The following is a 24,016-nucleotide window of genomic DNA, read 5'->3' as shown; positions in this document are numbered from 1 at the left end:
TGCTCGTAAAAACTAAAATTGGCAAGTGATTGTGCATTTTTTTGCATTGTAAAGTATCGAGCCGTCATCTAATTTCGAGGTTAGTGGAGTACGTGGTTAAAAGTCGTTTTAGACCGAGTAAATATATTAACAGTTGTCTTTTGTAGTTTAAAGATTCTCTCGAATTGAGTCGCACCCCAAAAGGGAAGCGAGACGCGACTCAATAAGGACATAACAAATTGTCGAGGAGATGGATAAATTCAATTTTTTGGAAACTGATTTCAGCGCTAAACAGGACGAAGCGTTTTATTTGGTTCACCATACGAACCGTTCAAAGTTATTCCATCGTAAAAATATTAATAAAAATCACATTAAGAGTGAAAATTTAAAATAGTAATACCGAACCATACATCCTTCCAGTCCATTGTAATTATGATAGTTTTCTTTTCTTAGTAATGGTAACGATCGTGTGCCGTGCTTACCTTCTTGGAACCACGAATAATTTCATGGTCAATGAAGATGGTGTTCTTCAAACTCGAACGGTTTAAATAATTCCAATCGTGCTCTACCGCTTTCTCAATTAGATTATTAACGATATTAATGCTAATAGATTCTTATGTCTTTACGGTTTTACCAATAACTCATAACTCAATTGTAACGAGAATACGAAAACGAAAATCTAGGTTAGGTTAAGTTTTGGAACTGGTAAACGTCTCCAAGTACCTTCGGATCAAATACTGTATAACGTGACGTTAAGAATATTTGAAACTACCCCGGTATAATGAATATTATTCATATTATTCATATTTGTCGTTTGATATTTCTACTTTGGTTGTAAATTTGTTTTTAGGAAAAGAAATGTTTGCGTGTGTGACAGTTTGGTTGGATATAAAATGGCGTGACCCTCGTATCGACTATACGCGAAAGAAATTGATTAAAAACTTTATTTCTATATCTATATCTACATTTATTACGAAATATAATCATTTCTAAAGCCGATGTGGCGAAAAAAAAAACACAATAATAAAAATAGTTGAAAAAAATACAGTTACTGTAAAGTTCAATGTATTTTTGAAACGGATGTGTGTTCTTTCACTTAAGCCAACTAAGTTAATTTACAATACATACGTTCGAAGCTAATACAGATTAAATAGTTTACATTGAACGACGCTTCCTAATAAAAAAAATTGTTTCGAAGAACAAAAAATGTACCAATCAATCGAAATGTCATGAAATTTGACATATAGTCTTTTGAAGGTTGGTACTTCACAAACGTCATATGGATTTGACATTGACAGCGTCATTTATGTGTCAAACACACGATTTATATACTAATATTATGATTAAGAACGAATTATAATTTAGAGTGAAGGTTTATCAAATTCTAATTCAATTTTTATGGGGTCGGTTAGGTTCTGTATAGATTTCGAGACTGCCGTACATCTCAAATGACGGCCATTAGTCTCTATCAATGCGGCAGTGGAATTTATTAATCTCTATTATAAACATTATCTGTTTGGTGAATTGTACGTGTCCGAGAATGACATAAAGATTGGTAAGACTCGAATACTATGAATAATATTTTACACGCTTGAATCGTATTTCAATTTTATACGTCGGAGTTATAACAAATTCTAATTTATTATTTTGATTTACGTATCGGGTTAAACCATCTCATTACGATTATATATATATATATAAGAAAACGTGTCTTCAATATACATTTTCGGTTTTGAAAATTCACATCTGCTAAAGTGGCAACCAAAGCATTTCACAATTACCATTGTTACTTCAACGAAACTAGTAATTTTGAAACATATGTTAGGGTGCAGAAATACTTGGAGCATAAAAGAAAGAGTTTTGTTTCCTGCCTCGGTGTTATTATTTACGTATTATGTACTTAACTCTCGAGGACTCGTACTTATTTATTATGTATATATATTTAAAAAAAAAACCAGTACGTTTAATATAATATGTAGTAATTTGAACCTCGTATCAAAATTTACGATTTTCTAACACGTGTTTTAATTTGTGGGGGGGTTAATGTAAAATTTTCGAAAGAATAAAGGACCGATATCGGGACGAAGAACAGGGTGGTGTCTTATTTCATCTCGTATCTTCCGGTTCGGCGTGTGCACATCTGTCGATTTCACTATATTTTAGACCGGTGACTTGTGGTTTTGTATTATTAGATATTCGTCGCTCAGTCAACTTTATATTTCGATATATATCGAAAAAATATTGAATTTTCCTCGGGAAAATCGTAGAACCGTCTACAAGGTTTGGCGTCATTTACTTTTTGTTATTATGTTTGTCTAAATATTTTATTACTCGACATATTTACGACGTTTTAAACTTTTTTTCGGTTGAGGAAAGAGATGATAGTCGGACGGAACCAAATCTGGCGAATAAGGGTTTTGTTGTAGTAATTCAAACCATAAATCACGAATTTTTTGCATGGCAAAATGAGATTTGTGCGCAGGGGCGTTGTCCTACAAAAACAAATCATCTTTGGATAGCTTTCCGCGTCTTTTCTCTTTAATTTGTTCTACCGTTATTCAAAAAAACTGAAGCAAGAACTTTTTGGACACTTGGAAACTTCTTAGGTCTTGGAGAACCAGAGTATCGCCGTTCCATCGATTGTTGCCTTGTTTCTGGATCGTAGAAATGTACCCGAGTCTCATCCATAGCAACAATTCGGTTTAAGAAGTCAACATTCGAACATTTGGGGATCCATTTTGCAGCCAATTTTCCCCATGTCCAAATTGACGTGAACCATATGACGAACGCGTTCGTTTGAAATATTCGGTGATTCAAATATCCAAAATAATGACACAGAAACCGATCTGACATCATCTTCAACCAATTTTTCACGAAGGACATCGATCACCAAGCATATTTTCACAATTTCGGTGGACATATTAACTTATCGCGTAACTCTGGTTTACTTTTTTGACGTCAAACTTTACACTTACACTTCTAGTAATTTATTATTCGTAGATATCAATACGCCCTCGTATTTTCGGATTAATTTCAGTTTTAATAATCGTTAGAGATTCAATATTTTTCGAAAATCGCTCGTTTTGGAAACCAAAATTAAACTAATTCGAAATAAATTGCGATAATACCGAAATTGACCGGCCTATTAAAACATCCACCCATCTTTCTCCCAGATGGTAGGTCTCGTCGGTGGCCTTGAGTTTTGTTTGTTAGCTTCCATAAGGGTAGGTAGTCCGAAGTACAAATTAGGGTTCGAGTGTGTCGGGGGTTGTTGAATTTTATTTATTATCCATTACAGTTACAAATTACGGAAAATAAACGTTTTGATCGGGGGGTTTTTTCAGCGAATTGAAAAATATTAAATATCATATCGGAAATTAGTGTCATCAAGACACGAACGCACGTGTTGTTGCAAACGCGCTTTACATTTTTTGTTTCTTCTTCCGGTAAATAATATTGTTACCATAAGGGCGAAGATAAGCAACACCGAGTGTTCGTTTTGCATGGTTTCACTCTTTCGTTTTTTGTTTTTCGATCGGCGAACGCGCGTTGTTCCGAAGGGGCCGCAATATTTCTCGGGTATTAATGACTAAAAACTAATTTTTATAACTTGAAATATGTTTTATTTAATTAAGCATCAAAATAGTTATATGTTATGTATGTGTTGTGAGGCGGGGAAACTTCCGGCGACGACTGTCCGATACACACATTCCATAATTGCAATACTGGTAATCATGAAGGAGACGATGGGAGTCTAGGTTCCAGCCGTCTGACCGCCGCCGTCAAACGGTAATAACCAACGTACCAAAGTAACAACTAATTGAAGATGTAATTTCTGCTGAAAAAAAAAAAAAATTGATAACGTTAAACGTTATTTATATGATCGTGACCATGGACATCATAACACACATGACACATTTGTAGGAACGGAATAACTATGAACAAAATTAAAAAGCAAACGTTACTGGTTTTTGAAAAGTTTTGTTTTTCCTATTTGTTTTATTCGTTTCGTGATGAATTCGCATTAAATTCATTCAAAACGGTACTAGGCAAGTTAGCTACTGTTTCCGAAATAAAAACCAATTCCAAATTCTTTATATTGTTGTTGAAAAATCGAAAATATTCTTCGGAACACTTATATACCTTAATTACTAAATATAAAGCGTTTGTTATATGGAGAAAAAGCAATGTTTGCAATTAATAATTTGTCTTAAACAAATCCCGCAATATAATTAACTACATCTTAAATATAATCAGTCAAATTCCGAGGTTAAATACTGAAATTATTCGATATTTTACTTGAATCGGTTTTCAAATTCTGCATCTTTTCGAATATCATCAGTTTTACTAGGTCCTTGGGTACTACAATGCAATATGCCAGTAGAATCCGATCTAATAATTTTCCCCGAATCTCCTGCTTTTATTTCTTGGTGAATTAGATGTATTTTCAAATTGATGTGAAGTAGGATTATTGTTGAATCCACCTCTACTACTACTAACGGCACCAAAAAATAGTTCTTGTGAAAATTTGTAATATGAATTAACAACATTTTTTAAACAGACAATAAATACTTTTCAAATGTTGCTGCCAAGAAGTACGGGGTTTAATATCCCCAAATTTAACATAATTTTTTACCTGAAATTACTTAAATTAATACTGGAAGATACCTCGTCATCTGTACTGCTATCTGATTCAAAGTATGGTAAATTTATTCCTTTCCATTGAAAATCGTTTGCTTTGAAATGAGAGCAACAAATATAAGTTTTTGTGTGGGTAAATCTGTTTCCTGTATTTTCAATACATCTTGCCACTTTTTTCTTTGCTCTACATTCGTACGAAATCTACAATTTTATATTGTAAAAAGTCGATTTACAGTACAGCCTCGATATAACAAATAAATATTCGTTGAACTGAGATTTGTTATGTTGAGGTTAAGTTGGTCAAAAATAGTTTTATTCGACATTACGTACTTATCTTGTTATAAAAAACAACTATTAATAAATGATAACACATTTTCGTCAAATTGCTGTATTTATTTTTTTATTTAAAAACAATTTGGTAGGTAACTTTATGTAAAGGTTTTGGGTTGATAAAATTCGTTAATTAGAGGTATTTATACTGTTTCTTGATAGTTGAAAATTCGTTATAAAGAGGTTGTTCGCAAAAAATTCAAGGGGATTACGAAGAATTTGTTAAATCGAGGAAGTCGTTATATCAAAATTGCACTTAACAATTAAGGTACTGATACTCACTTATGAAATGAAAGGTTAAGATTCAAATAATCCACTTTTATACAAACATAACACGATTTACCCATTGTCTTCGCACTATTGTATCGCTTAAACAATATCTAAACACTCAAATATATTTCACTTTAACAAATCTATTCAATATTCTTTCTCAATATTTAGTAAACAAAGGCAGCCATTTTCACGTAAACGAAAACAGATGATATACAGCGATGTTGCCAAGCTTATATTTTTTCTCAAACTTTTTCTAGCGAAATTATTTTATTGAGATCAATTGTGACAATTGTGGAAAATATTTCCCGTTCACCAAACTTAATGAGGACTAAAGCCTGATTCTTATAGATTTTTAATTAAAATCAAGACGCGTATAAATAATTATTATTTGTGAAACGTTCGATGCATTCAGATGATAAATATTAACTGTGAAATCTGACAATACTGTGTTCAACTGTAAGTTGGCTTCAAATAAATATGTTTCCAGTTAAACGCGTTCATTTTGTAATTGCATCAATTAATATTCTAAAATGAACAAGAGTTTAGTGTAAATATATTTCATGAGGCTATTACAAGGGTGGTAATAATTTAGTTAAAGTGGATGATTCAACCAAATGTATAGTTTCGATTACTTTGAACCGCGTATGATGTAATTAATAACCAGAGATAGAAATCTTAATTTCCCCTATTTTCAATTATTGTGGGAAATTTTCTATTGGGGTCGGATAGACTATTATGATTAACGCGTATATATGACGAAGGGGTTTACGCTTCATGTCATTTTTATTCTACAGTGTGTTTATTAGGAACTATAGAAACTTCTTGTTACATAAAACCGAGTTCATCAACCCGATTAAAATCTTTTCACGTTTCTATTCACATTTAAATTCGTTTGACGGACAATATCTATCTTGCGGAGCTCGAAATTCAACCCCAACAATGACCTATTTACAAAAGATTCCTTTTTTACATATATTATAATAGGATGGAACCGTTGAAATGTTTATTTAAGGGCTTAATCTAACGTAGATCGTATTTCTTTTTTTTTTTTCGTTCTTCAAAGATATATTATGTGTGCATTTATTATTTATATACAATTTGTACACAATAGAATCGTTTACTTGGGTTCCGAGAAGAAGAAATGAAAAGTATGTGTCAGTAGCAGCGGCGTCCACAATTTTTCTTTGGAGAAAGTTAGGTTAGATAACTTTTTATTTGCCATTATATGTTTCCAGTTTATGAAGAAACGTGATATTTGTATCTAAAAATTTGTATCATCGTGATATGACTAGGTTCGAATCGGACTTTGATCGATTAATGTAATGGATACTACTTCCGGTCATAGTTGTCAATCGTAATAGGACGTTCCTGATTGTGGTTGGTGGTACTTCGACACGAATTTATTCCGTAGAAATCTATGAAGAATTAACGACGTCTATGGAGTTCGTAATAAAAAATGTTGTTAACCACCACATGGTCGAGGAATGTCAACGTATCAAAATCATCGAACAACGCACGAAATTGTTACTTGGAAAAAACTATAAAGTCTCTTAATCTCTTGATATTGAATCGGTTCTTTTATTGAAAGAAATTTCCGCATATTTTTTTTATGACAAAACGGTGTCTCTTAGATAAAGTTGATTCGTAAAAATGTCGAAAGCTTCATCGTTTTTAACGTCGTTGCGTCGATATAATATTTCATTATTCCAAGAAAATTGACAACAACTAAAAGATGGATTATTTTTGCAAAAAAAATTTTTAATAACTCGAAAAATACGCATTTTTTGAAAAAAGTTTTTAAGCAAAACTATACTGAAATTTTACGTATATTTCAAAAATGTATTAATATACAGGGTGTTCTATTTAAAATAACAAAGTTACAGTCGATTTCAAGTAGAACCGGAAGTCGGCCATCTTTGAAAATATTTTAGTTAAAAAGATCGTATCCTAAAACCCAAACGTACAAATTTTCATGATTCTACTAAGAGTATTTTGCCATATATACGGATAGTTTTAAGTCGTCGTGGGACATCCTGTATGTATGAAAATGAATTATTATTATTCGTTAATATCGCTAAAACTCGACAATGGCTGGATCGATTTGGCTAATTTTGATCTTGAAATATTTGTACAAGTCCAGAGAAAGTTTAAAAGTTGAATGAATTTTATTTAACGTTGATGTTTTGCCACAAATTGAATTTCTGAACGCACCCATAATATTTGACATTTGACAACCGACATCCTTCGATCTTTGTGAGTGACTATTAACGATTTGTGCTCGAAGTGGGCTGGACCAGTCGTTTACAGCTTTGTGTATTAAAAATTTTTTAGTGCTTATCGTATTTTTTGATACCCGTTATTTGTGAATAAATCACCGTTTGGTATAAAACAAATAATTGATGATTTTCTTTCTTTAGTTAAAATTAAGAGAAATCTAAAATAAAATAGATGGAATTTATATACACTTGATGACACAATAAATATTAACCTGCTATCCGTTGCGATTGCGATCTTGACTATCAACAATGTTTTTAAGACCCAGATTCTTCTTTGATCACGTCACCGTTGTCGACCAATAATAATCGTTACGACTTAGTCGTCACATCAAATGGGTTTAGAGGATAAAAAACTTTATAAAAAATTAGATTTACAAAATTTGTTGTTTAAATTTTGAATCGTATAAAAATATTAAAATGATATTGACAGAGGTGCAGAAATATAAACAACTCGTACACTTTTGCATATTTGGAAATATACGAGGTATGATCCAGAAATTGTAATAAAAGTCAACGTTGAATTTCCACATGGATAGGAAGGATTTGTTGTGTGGAAACTTTTCCATTGTAAATTTTTTCATTTTAATGAAGTAAATTGGACAGTTAGGCTGGAAACTCGCAAATTAAAACGGACTTTAGTTTTGCAAAATGTAATATTTGTTCTTAGAATCCACTTTTGAAGTATTAATAATTATATTTAATAAATATAAATATCGATGATTAACATATCTAAGAAATAACATTCTACAAATAAAATTGGAACCAAAAAAAAAAAAACTTTTAACGGTTTATAAACAGGTTTTTCGTCTAACGATTTATTTGTGTTAGAAAATATGATTTAACTGAATTATTTTTAAAATGTTGATATTCTATTGGAACTTTTCGTTTAATGAAAAATATACGAGGATAATTTTTTTTTTCTTTTTCGTAACTACAACCGACTTTTGGAGAATTCAATTTTAGATTTACATTTGGGCCACAGTGGTGTACATTAATTTATCAAAATGGCGTTATTATATACTATGTGAGAAAAAAAATTAAAACAGGTCGATTTTTATTGTTAAATTGATAATTTGGCTCTGAAAATTCGAAAAAATCGTCCGATTTCGATGAATTTTTTTTTAAAATATTCGTTGTTTCGTCGAATTTACGAAAAAAATTACGGGAATAAAAAAAATTTTAAACTTATAGTGGTTTCGGGGCTTTAAATGTTCATGAAAATCCACTCGTTCACGTATAATTATTTATAACTTTTTCCCAAATAATTAAATTAAGTTTATATATTTTTTTTCATAATTTATACAAAAAAACGAACGAATTGAAAAAAAAATGTATAGAAAAATGTTGATTTATCATATTTTTTATATTCGAAAATAATAAAAATTTCTCTAAAAATTGACCTTTTCTCACTTCGTACCTTTTTTTATTAAGTAATTGATAAAATTTTATGAACAAAAACATTCTCAAAATCGTTTATTGTAATCGAGTGTTACAATATTAAAAATTAATGTTGAAAAATCGAAAATTTTCACCATTAAAAAATAGTATGACTGTTACAGAGAATTTTGAGGGGCGTGGGAAGGGGGAGTACTGTTTGAAAAGCAAACCAAATGTCCTAAAATAAATCCGCTACAAAAACGAAAATTTAAAAAAAATTTTTCGATATTATCCCCCTCCAGAACCCCCCCTTTGAATTATAAGCGCCCCATCGAACATTTCAAATAAGAAAGGGGGTCGTGCGGCGCCTTGTTGGAAAGGGATTTTAGTCCTCTGTTCAGTAATACACTTTTTTTTTTTAAATTTGGTACAATGGTAAATGAGAAAATGAATTTTTAAAATGTAAAACTTTACGTAGAATGAAGATAATTAATAACGTATTTTTTTCAACGTACTTTACAATTAAATTAATTGTTCAAAATGAATCCGTACGACCCCAAAAGTTTAAATACAGTAGATTTATTCATCAAATATCAATATTTAAATTAAATACCACGTAAAATTACCATTAAATCGAATTAACCATTAATTTAAACCGAATTTTTTCAAAATTTTTCCGAGGATATTCGGATAATTGATTTAAAATTTTATCAATACAATATTACAAATAAAATTCGATAACAGCGGGAGCTAAATTGTTTTCAAAAATATCCCATAACAACAAACAGTTATATTTAGAGGACGATAAGTAATTATTGTAAAATCGCTACAATTTGTTTACCAGACTTATTTTTCTAATTAATATTTATTCGATTAAATTGTTTAACAAACATTTTAAATCCATACGGATTCGAATAGTGCCTGAAAATAATTTATAAGGGGGCAAATATTAGCGATAACCACAACCCCTCGATGGCTCGGGGGGACCGAGCGTATTAATTCATGTTTGAAACATAAAAATTTCTCTAGATCAAATCCCAATTATGAATTATGAAAACTTTGTAAGTTTTATGCTTCCTATGGGGTTTTAAGTCGAAAAATTTTCGTTTTTCGAATGGAGTGTATGAACGGCTGGCCCCCCGGGTCATTATCGTCGCCCCACCACGGAGCTGGATACATTTTTTTGTTCAATAGTTCGTTTTTTACATTAATAAATTCCCAATAAAAAAAAAATTCTCGCAGTTGTCGACCTTGCCGATGATCAGAATGTTCAGAAACTCGAGTTGCAGTTTTACGTAACTCATCTAGAAACACTAGTTTCGATAATCTAATTATCATCTTCGGAGAATAGTCCAAAGACTATAATAGCGTAGGTCCAAGAAATCGTTATTTGGAAGCTCGAGGTTTAGAAATTTAGTTTCCATCTCATCGTAGACTATTCGGGGGTCAATAGTTTGTGCGTACGATTATAATAAAGCGATAAAACAAAACCGATGCCCCTGAGAACGTTTTCAAGGGTGATAAACTCGTTAAGAACGAGTAAACAATGTCGAAATAATCGACTATAAAATAGTATGCGAAAATTTTGATCGAATCACAAATCGAATAGTTCGCAAAGATGAAGGTACCGATATTACTTTGTTTGGTAACGGTTTGCGTTACTTTACCTACTACCGGTAGACGTATCGGTCTGAAGAATGGGGTAATAACAATTACTTCGTCGAATTATCAGCTTTCCATTACGAGATCGAAAGATATAAGAAAGATGGACGTTTTCTACGAGAATTCCGATGGAACGAAAGGCGAATTTCGAATAAACGAACCTTCGAAATTACGAACCGTCGCCGGGGACGAATTTCTACACGAACAATCGACGAACATCTTAGGGGACGATTACGCACAATACGATATTGTCGAAAATGTATTCGGTAGATACGAAGGTGCCGTAGACGATGTTACGTACAACGAAATTCTCGATGTAATCGAAAGTTTCGTTCAAAAAAAATTGTTGAACGAAAATATGTTGGAAATTTTGAAACACGTAGAATCGCCTGAATATATGCGAGAACTGTTTAAAACCGATTCTATTATACCGAAAATTATGGTTAACGACGTTGTTATACCGACGAAAGACGGAATCGCACGCATGCGTGAATTAAGGTAAGTTAAATAATCGTTTATTTTGTCGGTTAATTTATTTTTTTTCTCCCCCCATTGCAGTGCCGTTCTTTCAACCGGAGAAGCCGAAAACGTACAAGGTAACAACATCGGAAAATTCGCGGTGGTTCCTCTTCGAAAAGACACTTCGCCGAGATTTATCGCGTCTCAGAAATACTCGTAAGTACTAAAAATATCAATCGATTCGATATATATTCGTTATTTGGTTTTTAGATCTACGGAAGGCGTTACCCCCGCGCGATATTTCATGAATTCGGAATCAAACTATCCGTTTAGTTACGGAACCGATTACAACCGATTTGATTCGATGATGGACGGACCGCGAGATATGATGTACCGACGATACACGTCCCCGGGTTATTTACAAAGATATCCGGAGATGTACGAACAGCGCAGACAAAGTTACGTGACACCGATGAGTAGTTTTTGGGAAAAAGTTATGGGAGAACCTCGATATCGTTATGATTTTCCCGAAATGCAACAACGTGCGGTACCTCGAGTTTGGACGTATCAATATCCGATTACGAAACGAACAGGAGAATTTTTATTAGATGAAGATAACGAAAGAATGATGATATCTGAAATGGCGCGACAAATGATGAACCAAAGAATGATGGAGCAACGGATGATGTACCAAGATATGATGGAGGACGTTAAATATCAACCGAGAAGTATGTTTACGATGGAAGAACAACGACGAGCACCGATACAATATGCTTGAATGTATTTAATACTCTGATATCATTTTATCTATTTTATTTAATAAAAATATCTTTTCAAACAAACCGTTGTTGATGTCAATTGAAAAATAACGAATTTGACGTGACGTGTTAACCTCAAAACTATGTATCTAACCATATATTTTCGTACTTGGAAAAGAAATCTCTTTGGCATTTGCGAAAAATTTAACCTAACCTAACGAGAGTTATTAAATTTTCATTTTATCTATTGATTTTTCGTGAAAATTTGACAGACATCAATTGCGTCAATTCGATATCCGTTAATAATAATGGCCACTTCCGGTTGTGGGCGTGGCAAAAATAATAAATTTTCGGTTCCATATTTACCAGAATTGTACAGGGTGGAAGTGAAAATAAGAGACATTTCAGTATCTATTTCTCTGGGAAAGGAAAAGGATTTTATTCTAATTGAAAAAATATTGAATGATTCTCGATAATTCTAATGCAAACTTAAGTATTTGAAGGGATTTGATGGAAAAAATACAAATACAAAGACGTTTCCGAAATAATACACAAGAAAAGTCGTTAAAAATTGTTTAAACTATTTCTATCATTTACAATATCGTCTAATTACTTAACAGAATACGCATTTCAACAATTTTTCCACATTCATCGGTAATTCCATTATATATAAATTGATTAATTAAATTCTAGACGCAGGTATTTGTACCGAAACTATTAAAATTTTATAGCCAATTATTTTCTCCAGTTTGTAGCCGATTTGTACTCGAAAAAAAAAAAAAAAAAAAAAAAATACCTACTTAATTAAAATACTCATCTTTTACGGGAAAAAAAAATTGCATTCGTATATATATATTTTGAAATAATACATCGACAATATGGTTTTGAATAAATAATTATTTCGCTTATTTATAAACATTGAAAATTATCAAGCTGGGATCGTTTATACGAATCAACAACCCAACTTATTTTATTAAACTATGAATACGGGGGGTATTTCGAAAATAATCTTCTTCTTTTCAAGTTATTTATCGCAAGTTTCAATAGATGTATTAATACGAGGTCTGGTTATTAAATAACGAAACCGGGTCCCCAAAAAACACGTTGCCGTCACTATTATAATATTTGAAATATCTCAAATTCCTCGGGGACAATTCTCTGAAGATTCAACCGAATTGTTCGTGCAGATCCGGATTATTACCGAAGAATTACACGTGACAAAAGTCTGTGCGAAAGCCGGATCTGCTAAGATTTCCTTCGAGGGTTAGAAAAAGGGATGTGCTTTGAAAGGGATCCGATTTGAATCGATGGAAACGGTAAATCGGAGCTTCACCAAAGAAAATGGAAAAATAAACGTACGGAAAGTTGCGTGGCGCGGGAATGAGTGGATTTCGTTATTTAATAGCCAAACGTCGGCGTATATATTTTATTTACGATAAATAATTAATCAAAGGTAATTATAATAATCGCTTAATTTTTATCGAAATTTTAAATAAAAATAATAATAAGTTGTTATTCACTGATATTGACCTTTGGCACGATATATTAATAATACGGTCGTTAAGGGTGATAAATCGAAATTAAAAAAAAAAAATTCTATGCAATATATGCGGATTATATGGAAAAATTATAACTTTGTTAGGTTAGAAACGAAATTATCGTTGAAAATTCGGAACGAAACTATTTATTACCGAATTTAATTATATCAAAAATACGATCGTTTTAATATAAATCGTAAGATTCGATGTTATTTTTATTACGAAATTAAATAAATGCGTTGACCGCTACGACCTGTTACCAAGAAATGTTTACTAGAAAAAAAAAATACGATGGTAAACAAGGCCTCTTTAAATTTCCTATAAATACTACGAAATCTGTTGAATCGGGCGTAATCTTCGACCGACATGAAGATAATAATTTTATTTTGTTTGGTGTCTGTTTGCACCTCCATTCCGACGTACTTCCAAATAAAAAGTTATGACACTTTACTTCGAAAAGCGATTAGTATACAAGAATCGAATACTCTCGATTATTCTGGACACTTTTGGCCAATAAAACAAGACGGTAATAACAGTAAACAGTAAGTTCGATTATTAATTATTCGTTGTTTTTTTTTTTTTCTAATTATTAATTAGGGAATTTTGTTTTTCGCAATCAGGACTCCCGAAATCGAACAGTGGACTGTCCAACAAAAAATCGTTAACGACGTAGTAAACGAATCGATCGAACGAAATAAATCGATTAATCAGGAAGTGAAATATCGACAGATGTTACTTAACCGGAAAGCTCAAGTAATAATCGACGATTTGATTCGAAAACAAGCATTTGTTAATAGTCAAATCGAACAAAAACTCGTTATTTCTAAAATGTTAATAACGGAACAAAGATTCGTTTATCGACAAGTGCAATATATGCTTCGAGAATTGGTACGACGGGAAACTTTCCTTATCGATATAATCCGTAGATGTTTCGCTTCCGGTTGGGGTTCTCCCGATTCCGATTTGTTCAATCAGCGCGGAATCGTTTACCGACAAGTACGACAATTAATCGAACAAATATTGGCGCAACAAAATTGTCTTAGACGACAAATTAAAGATGGAAACGTCTCTCGAGAAGAATTATTGGTATACCAGAAAATTACTTATCGACAAGTAGAGTTGTACGTCCAGTCGTTGATCGAGCAATTGGTCGAACAACAAGAGTATTTCCAAGATCTGTTCCGGTTTTTCGTTCGACGGAAACAACCCATTCCGCAAGAACTCGTCCCGCAACAAACTACTATTTGTATCGAGTTGACGCAATTGATTAGCGGCGCGGATTTCGTTCCTCAAGAATTGGTTGACAAAGAACAACGACTTCATCACGAAATTATACTTTTGCTTAAAGAAGCTTACGCTATATCGCACAAGACCCCCCGCTACTAAAAAAATAAATCGGATCGTCCACAAAAACTTTTTTTAAATAAATTTGTATCTGAAATAAAGTATCTATCGCAAGTTTTTTTTGGTTTAATTTATTTTTATATATTTTTCCTAGCGATGTTTAATAATTTTTTTTAAATAAGAATCGTCAGGTTTCTCAAAAAAGTCATTTCGAGTCGAGAAACATCGAAAAATCCGAGGCAATAACGAATGTCTTTGCTGGTGCGTTGTATCGTTGATACATTTTCGTTTTTGCTTGATCTCTTCTTCATAGTTTTGTCGTTTTCAAAATGGTCAATGAAAATTATCCCACGCGCGTCCCAAAGAATCGACGCCACGACCTTGTCTACAAATGGAACTGTCTCAGCCTTCTTTCGAACTAATTCTCCCTTTCCAGACCTTTGATTCGATTGTTCTATAGTTTGGAATGTGAAATGACGGACCCGTGGTTATGAAACTTGGTTATATTTCTGTCAAAACACTCGATGGGAACGTCTTCACGACTTCCATTTGTACACTCCTTACTCGTGTCCAAATTACCAGTTAATATACGATGTACTACACTTTTCGACACGTCTACTATATCTACTAGCTCGTGTACTATCAATCGACGATTATCTAGTATCACTTTAAGGTTTTTTTTTTTACAAAATTTCCGGAATTTTCACCTCATTTGATCGACCGATGAGTTGTTGGGCTTCGTAGGACGTACAGTCTCGTCTAAACTTTCCTACTACTCGATATTTTATTTGTATCCAAACGAACAATTTTGTCCACGTTTACATGATACAGTGGTAAGGAACTACCGCCACCTCTAGCTTACACCAGGTGGCTCTGGAACCATCTCCGTAGATTAAAATACAATTTTTATGATGTGAGTGCAAATTGTTAGATATAATATGAAACAATCTTATTAATTTGACGAAAACTATAATGAAAAAAAAAAAAAACGGATTTTACAATCGGATCAATAACTAAAACATAATTTATTCGATGTGTTGTTTGTTAAATTCGACCTTGTTCGACGCGTTGACCTTAACAATGACCGATAATACAAGTCATCACCAAGGGTCGATAAAGACATATCAAAATAAGAGGACATCGATTGAAAAAATCATATAAATTCGAAGGAAGAATCGACGGAAGGCACATTCGCTAACCGTGCGCAAACATGAAGGTTCTACTACTTTTTGGTTTAGTTGCGTTCAGCGTCGCTCTACCAACTTTTACCGGTAGGTATTTAACCTTCGGAGAAGATGGTACGATCACTTTGAAAAGCTTCAACGGTTACGAATTGGATATTTTCAACAGCCTTACCAGACCGAGAGTACTTAACGTAGTCGTCAAAACACCCGGATCGGTACCGAGGACATTAGAAATCGACGAAGCGAACAATAATCAATTCGACGCCCTTCGCGCCGTTCTGAAACATTACGAAGGTACCTTAGACGAAACTTCCTTCTACGCGTTATTGACGAAAATTCAATTTTTGGTACAAGCCGGAGTTTTGGATCAAACTTTATCGGATGTTATGCGGGATTGGGATCTTAAATGCCGTACGCACCAAGTTAGGTAAATACGATCGATATTCTAATTTTTCTATTTGGTTTAATTTATTTTTAATTTTTTTTTATAGCGACGTTGTAACGGAATCGCAAGATTACGGTCTGCACGGAGAATGGTTCGTATCAATTCCAAGCCATCGACAATTTTTGGAACAATACGATAATACACTTTTCGAACAAGATTCTTTCGATCGGGATCTGTATAAATGGACCGTTCAACAACAATGGATAAACCAACAAGTTGAACAACTTCATTTAACCGGAACGGTTTCCGAGGAGGAGTTTGTACAAGAGATAACCGAACGCCAGGCGCTCTTGAACCGCCAAGCTGAAAAATGTATCGAAGATTTGATTCATCAACAATCCGTTGTAACTTACGAAATTGAAAATTCACTTCAGCAACAACATTTCGCTTCCAGCGATCTGGTTAATAGACAAAGAATCGTCTACCGACGAATCCATCATTTAATCGAAAGATTAACTTATCAAAAGTCCTTCGTCGATCGGATGATCGTACAAAGAGTTCAACGCGGTTTTTCTTCGATCCATCGACAATTTTATATTCAACATAACGTTCTTTCCGAACAGGTCTACCGTTTGATCCAACAAATCTTCTTCCAACACGTCCACGTTAAACGACAATTCCAATTTTTCTATCAACATCAAGATGTTTTACCTCAAGAATTGATCGCCCTCGAGGAATTGACCTACCGACAAGTAGAAACTTTCATTCCGGCTTTGATCCAACACTTGATTTACCAACAGGAGTATGTCAGATACTATTTCGCTTCGATTCATAAAATGGGAGAAGTAATTCCCGAAATAGTTCTTAACCATTACTTCAATTTCTATCAAAGATTAATCGAATTGACCGTTGAAGGTGATTTGGTTCCGAAGCAATTGTATTATCAACAGAAAGAGATCCATCAACAAATTGTGCAATTGGTGAAGGAAAATCGGGAAAAACATCTATCCGGAGAAGTCGCCGACCAAATGGTTTACCGACCGCGCGAAGATCTCGAACAGTACCATCAACTACCATGGTATTCGTTCCTCCAAAGACAATATCCGTCCGAATATAGTCAACAACGTTACGAACAAGAACAGGAATATCCCTACCATCAATTCTGGTACTTGTTGCCCCAACAAAAGTACGAACGAGAAGGTATGACCGCATTCCCCGGCGATAATATTTATCGTAGATACCAGACCGTATACTGAGTATACTTTGTTATGTTTTCCATTTTTCACGTTGTCTAAATAAATAATTCGCATTTATCCGTTTCGTTTTTATTTAATTTTCGTGGAATCCGTTCGTTTTCCCAAGATTCCCAAGCAAAATATCTTACGAAACTCGATAAAAGATGAGTGGACAAAAATTAGAATTTCGAACTTTTTGGGAAAACTTTCAGAATCTTATTTCTTTTTGCGATTCAAAACAAACCGGAAATTTTTATTTGGGAAAACGGTTCAACGATTCGAAAATACTGCAACCAGTTACAAAAAAAAAACAATGTAAAAATTAAATACCACAAAGTATTACATCACTCAATAAGTCGTGTGACTGACACATAAATGACGCTGTCATTGTCAAATCCATATGACGTTTGTGAAGTACCAACCTTCAAAAGACTATATGTCAAAGTTCGATCTGTCAGACAAAAGTGACAGCCAACAAAATAATGGAGTGTGTTAATATGTCATTGTTTCTTGTTGAATAAAATCTTGTACAGGTTTTAAAAGCGTTATCCGAACAATTTGTTTATGGTTTGATGGATTTGAACGTGGTCGTAGAGCCACCGATGATGGCGAACACGTTCTGATCGTCCAATCGAGGTGGTTACTCCATTAAACATAAAAAAAATCCATAAATTGGTTATAACTAATCGTAAATTGATATCGCGTGAATTAGCTAAAGCAGTAAAGATACTAGAATGCAGTATGTTTACAAATATACATAAACATTTGACCACGAGAAAGTTTTTTGGATGTGTGTGCACGTTTTGACGATTCAGAGCAGTGTTTGGTCATGTTTACAATGGAAATGCGACAATGGATGAAACACGGATCCTTCCGGAACCGATGCTATCATCATCCGAGTGAATTGTAGCCGGCGAACCGCGTCCGAAGACACAACAGTCAACTGGGAAAGTTATGGCTTCATTAATTTGGCATGAACATGAAATATTGTACATAAATTATCTCCTAAACGCAAAAATAAACGATAGCCAATCATATATAGAGTTTTTTTAAAGCAGTTGAATGCAAAAACGGCCTCAAAAAAAAACCGATTCACAAATCGATGGTAACTACGTTTAAATTGAACGTATAGTCCAGATCTGGTACCCAGTGACTACTGATATCAAAAAAATGATCGTCGGTAATAAATTTCTGCTCAAATGAAGAAGCAGTTGCTGAAACTGAAGCCCATTTTGTTTTAGAAGCATTGGAACGATTGGAGGTGATTACATTAATAAATAAAATCGATTTTTTTGACAAAAAAATGTGTTTTTTTTTAGTTAGTCACCCGACATAACCTATTTCATAGACCCCTTTATTAATTAATCGACTGAGAAATAAATTGTGACGAAACCTGTAGATCTGAAGAGAAATATAAAACTCGGTTCATTCTTTGTCCGTAGGAAGAAAATATTTTCAAAATTCAATCAAATATCGATAGGTAATGGCTTATAAATGAAAATATTAACAAAAATCTAAATTTTGAAATTGACAATTCTCGTAATAATTACTTCCAATTTTGTAATCGTTTAATTGCGCAAAGGTAATGGAAAAATGACATTTTTGTTAATTTTATCGAGTTTTTCCTAATAATGATCAAAATTTCTTTCATTTGGACACATCTACGGCTATTTCTTAATAAAAAAAAAAAACGTTAAAATATTAACAAAAATCTAAATTTTGAAATTGACAATTCTCGTAATAATTACTTCCAATTTTGTAATCGCTTAATTGCGCAAAGGTAATGGAAAAATGACATTTTTGTTAATTTTATCGAGTTTTTCCTTATAATGATCAAAATTTCTTTCATTTGGACACATCTACGGCTATTTCTTAATAAAAAAAAAAAACGTTAAAATATTAACAAAAATCTAAATTTTGAAATTGACAATTCTCGTAATAATTACTTCCAATTTTGTAATCGCTTAATTGCGCAAAGGTAATGGAAAAATGACATTTTTGTTAATTTTATCGAGTTTTTCCTTATAATGATCAAAATTTCTTTCATTTGGACACATCTACGGCTATTTCTTAATAAAAAAAAAAACGTTAAAATATTAACAAAAATCTAAATTTTGAAATTGACAATTCTCGTAATAATTACTTCCAATTTTGTAATCGCTTAATTGCGCAAAGGTAATGGAAAAATGACATTTTTGTTAATTTTATCGAGTTTTTCCTTATAATGATCAAAATTTCTTTCATTTGGACACATCTACGGCTATTTCTTAATAAAAAAAAAAACGTTAAAATATTAACAAAAATCTAAATTTTGAAATTGACAATTCTCGTAATAATTACTTCCAATTTTGTAATCGCTTAATTGCGCAAAGGTAATGGAAAAATGACATTTTTGTTAATTTTATCGAGTTTTTCCTTATAATGATCAAAATTTCTTTCATTTGGACACATCTACGGCTATTTCTTAATAAAAAAAAAAACGTTAAAATATTAACAAAAATCTAAATTTTGAAATTGACAATTCTCGTAATAATTACTTCCAATTTTGTAATCGCTTAATTGCGCAAAGGTAATGGAAAAATGACATTTTTGTTAATTTTATCGAGTTTTTCCTAATAATGATCAAAATTTCTTTCATTTGGACACATCTACGGCTATTTCTTAATAAAAAAAAAACGTTAAAATATTAACAAAAATCTAAACTTTGAAATTGACAATTCTCGTAATAATTACTTCCAATTTTGTAATCGTTTAATTGCGCAAAGGTAATGGAAAAATGACATTTTTGTTAATTTTATCGAGTTTTTCCTTATAATGATCAAAATTTCTTTCATTTGGACACATCTACGGCTATTTCTTAATAAAAAAAAAAACGTTAAAATATTAACAAAAATCTAAATTTTGAAATTGACAATTCTCGTAATAATTACTTCCAATTTTGTAATCGTTTAATTGCGCAAAGGTAATGGAAAAATGACATTTTTGTTAATTTTATCGAGTTTTTCCTTATAATGATCAAAATTTCTTTCATTTGGACACATCTACGGCTATTTCTTAATAAAAAAAAAAACGTTAAAATATTAACAAAAATCTAAATTTTGAAATTGACAATTCTCGTAATAATTACTTCCAATTTTGTAATCGCTTAATTGCGCAAAGGTAATGGAAAAATGACATTTTTGTTAATTTTATCGAGTTTTTCCTTATAATGATCAAAATTTCTTTCATTTGGACACATCTACGGCTATTTCTTAATAAAAAAAAAAACGTTAAAATATTAACAAAAATCTAAATTTTGAAATTGACAATTCTCGTAATAATTACTTCCAATTTTGTAATCGTTTAATTGCGCAAAGGTAATGGAAAAATGACATTTTTGTTAATTTTATCGAGTTTTTCCTTATAATGATCAAAATTTCTTTCATTTGGACACATCTACGGCTATTTCTTAATAAAAAAAAAAAACGTTAAAATATTAACAAAAATCTAAATTTTGAAATTGACAATTCTCGTAATAATTACTTCCAATTTTGTAATCGCTTAATTGCGCAAAGGTAATGGAAAAATGACATTTTTGTTAATTTTATCGAGTTTTTCCTTATAATGATCAAAATTTCTTTCATTTGGACACATCTACGGCTATTTCTTAATAAAAAAAAAAACGTTAAAATATTAACAAAAATCTAAATTTTGAAATTGACAATTCTCGTAATAATTACTTCCAATTTTGTAATCGCTTAATTGCGCAAAGGTAATGGAAAAATGACATTTTTGTTAATTTTATCGAGTTTTTCCTTATAATGATCAAAATTTCTTTCATTTGGACACATCTACGGCTATTTCTTAATAAAAAAAAAAACGTTAAAATATTAACAAAAATCTAAATTTTGAAATTGACAATTCTCGTAATAATTACTTCCAATTTTGTAATCGCTTAATTGCGCAAAGGTAATGGAAAAATGACATTTTTGTTAATTTTATCGAGTTTTTCCTTATAATGATCAAAATTTCTTTCATTTGGACACATCTACGGCTATTTCTTAATAAAAAAAAAAACGTTAAAATATTAACAAAAATCTAAATTTTGAAATTGACAATTCTCGTAATAATTACTTCCAATTTTGTAATCGTTTAATTGCGCAAAGGTAATGGAAAAATTACATTTTTGTTTAATTTTATCGAATATATGATCAAAAAAAAAACGTTAAAAAAAAGTTAATTTCTATAAAGAAAAATAGTTCAATAGATTTTATCGACATCTACAACTTTTAAAAAAGAAATTTTTTATATTGTACGACAAATCTGATTGATCGAATTGAATAAAGTCGTCGTTTTTCGGAAAATCGTAGCATATATAACACCCGAATCACGCGTCTAATATCTTCATAATATAATTGGTCCGTTTCTTCTTCTTTTTCTACTATCCATTAATGGATGTTTGCGACGATTTCTCGTCAATTTATCCTCCATTTGGTGGTACGATTTCGATACTCGATTGGTTCTTATTCCTATCCAATTTTTAATATAGTGAATCAACGACATCTTCGTCGAATCGTCAGGTCCGTATCCCATGTCTCAGATAAGCAGTTTCGCCGTCGTCGAATCGATTTCGAATAACTTTCGAATAACCGTGAAATAATCGAAAATACGAGTAGATTTTTGATTGTGAAGTGCTATTTTGGTTCTATTTGGTCGATAAAATCAAAAATTCGGTTCTTATTTAACGTCACAATTACACAGGGCCGGATTTTTTGGGTTTCCGAATTCCTCAAGGACCCCCCGTCATTATTTAAGCCCCGGGTGTTGCAATAACAGAAAAAAAAAAAAGTTTGCAAACTATGATAAGTAAGTAAATAATTCATATTTGGATACTTTGAAACGTGCCTCGTTTCTGTCGGATACTCTTCTTGATGAAAAAACGAAAAAATCGTATGATTAATAAAAATTTTCCGATGAAAGAAACGGAGGCGATTATTTTTTTTTTAAATAACGAAATAAAGATACGCGGGTGACATCCACCTTTTCGATAAATCTATCGAAACAGCAAAACAATACGATAAAATTTATTGTAATAAAACTATTTTAAGAAAATATCTCCAATTATCTTGTTAATAATTTTCGAAAATGTGATTAATTAATTAACAACAGGTCAACGGCCAACCGAAAATCTAGTATAAAAAGGATTGTAAAATATCGGAACGGCATACACTTTTCGTGGTAAAGTGCAACAACAACAACATGAAGTATTTGGTTGTTTTGTCGTTGGCGGTAGCTTACTGCGCATGTGTGCCAGTAACTTTATCGAAACACGTTCTAGTAGACGTCCAATCCGACAGACCGCAATTCTATCAGACACCTAGCTACTGGAACCGACAACAATACGAACCCGATTACCAAAATAATTGGTACGAAAGGTATTTCCAAAAATATATGCCTTGGCAACAACACCGAGAAGATTTCTGGAATCAAAACAGGTGAGAAATAAATAATTTATACATTTAATTTTCGGTGTAATGGAAACGTTTATTATTTATTTTTAGTATCTCGAACGAATGGACGAACCTGAAAAGATACACCGAATTTTCCGACGAAGAACTTTTACGTAAAATGTTTGTTAAATATTTCCCGGAATATTATCCTTACGGCGAAACATTAAACTACGAAAAAGTTTTACCCTATTTCCAACAATATTTTCAACGTTACCAGCAAAAGCAATCGGATATGAGGACGACGTGGTCTTTCGAACAAGTTATGTATCACATTTTCCAAGATTTGTACGAGAATTACGAACGAGTCCCGTACAATCGCGAACAAATCATGAACCATATCATGAAATACGGGAATTATTTCCCTAACCGCCCCCTATCTCAAGAAGATTTGGTACAATGGACCGAATTCGTCTACCGTTTACAATTCCACGTGTTGCCTTATTTGAAACAAGTCGAATCCGGATCTGCGATGAACAATTACGAACAACGATTCGATCAAACCAACCCGTGGACGCGTTTCTTCAACTACCTCGACCAAGGCAAAATGGGAAGAGAAGTACCGTACGAAACGAGCTACCATCAAAGATGGGAACAGCCTTTAGAATGGACCGAAAAGAAAGGACAAGAATGGAGATTTCCTTGGAACAAATACGAAAAGCAACAATTCGATTTAACCGATCAATGGTACGATCAAAAACAGGTGCCACAAGTATGGCGTTGGGACCAAGAGGAATACTACCCTCAAACGTGGTGGTATGGCAAACAACAAGAACCCCAAGTTTGGTCGTGGAAACAACGTTCGACTCCTTTCTATGGACAACAATGAAATATTCCTCGCTATGATGTAATTCACGTTGCCAGATATATGTTATTGTTATGTTTTTACGAATAAATAGCATTTTGTTATAAATATGTTTGTTACTTCCAGTCCCAAGTTTTTTAAAACATTCTTCAACACAAACCAGTAAATCTTAACGCTTCTCGTTTGTATTCTTCACAACGGATTTCGGCATAATTATTCTATGACTCGCCCTCTTAGACATTTCTAATTATAAAAAAAACACTCCAGGATCGGATTTAGAAGTA

General features: G+C 32.4%; 5 protein-coding genes and 1 long non-coding RNA gene across 6 annotated transcripts in view; 5 read left to right on the top strand and 1 right to left on the bottom strand.

The window, feature by feature from the left end:
* LOC130450080 (TNF receptor-associated factor 4) overlaps positions 1-24,016 on the top strand; it is a 41,569-nt gene that overhangs the window by 4,487 nt on the left and 13,066 nt on the right. The gene's annotated exons all lie outside the window — the stretch shown is intronic.
* LOC130450086 (uncharacterized) lies at positions 1,325-23,840 on the top strand. Its single transcript, XM_056788280.1, has 3 exons — positions 1,325-1,534; positions 22,590-22,915; positions 22,982-23,840. The coding sequence occupies exons 2-3, from the start codon at positions 22,680-22,682 to the stop codon at positions 23,754-23,756; spliced, it is 1,011 nt and encodes a 336-aa protein (XP_056644258.1). The 5' UTR covers positions 1,325-1,534; positions 22,590-22,679; the 3' UTR covers positions 23,757-23,840.
* Positions 3,580-5,486, bottom strand: LOC130450089 (uncharacterized). The gene is made up of 2 exons (XR_008910534.1): positions 5,233-5,486; positions 3,580-3,817 (listed from the first exon to the last, which is right to left on the bottom strand). It is a non-coding gene; the product is annotated as an uncharacterized LOC130450089 (long non-coding RNA).
* LOC130450085 (uncharacterized) lies at positions 9,769-11,839 on the top strand. The gene is made up of 3 exons (XM_056788279.1): positions 9,769-11,036; positions 11,097-11,213; positions 11,268-11,839. The coding sequence occupies exons 1-3, from the start codon at positions 10,495-10,497 to the stop codon at positions 11,773-11,775; spliced, it is 1,167 nt and encodes a 388-aa protein (XP_056644257.1). The 5' UTR covers positions 9,769-10,494; the 3' UTR covers positions 11,776-11,839.
* LOC130450087 (uncharacterized) lies at positions 13,497-14,767 on the top strand. The gene is made up of 2 exons (XM_056788281.1): positions 13,497-13,835; positions 13,914-14,767. Exons 1-2 carry the CDS (start codon positions 13,660-13,662, stop codon positions 14,677-14,679), a joined length of 942 nt encoding a protein of 313 aa, XP_056644259.1. The 5' UTR covers positions 13,497-13,659; the 3' UTR covers positions 14,680-14,767.
* LOC130450078 (uncharacterized) lies at positions 15,687-17,519 on the top strand. Its single transcript, XM_056788264.1, has 2 exons — positions 15,687-16,248; positions 16,313-17,519. The coding sequence occupies exons 1-2, from the start codon at positions 15,848-15,850 to the stop codon at positions 17,460-17,462; spliced, it is 1,551 nt and encodes a 516-aa protein (XP_056644242.1). The 5' UTR covers positions 15,687-15,847; the 3' UTR covers positions 17,463-17,519.

This window comes from Diorhabda sublineata, chromosome 11, assembly GCF_026230105.1.
Source record: "Diorhabda sublineata isolate icDioSubl1.1 chromosome 11, icDioSubl1.1, whole genome shotgun sequence".
Classification (NCBI taxonomy): Eukaryota; Metazoa; Arthropoda; class Insecta; order Coleoptera; family Chrysomelidae; genus Diorhabda; species Diorhabda sublineata.
This window is presented reverse-complemented; position numbering and strand designations above follow the sequence as displayed.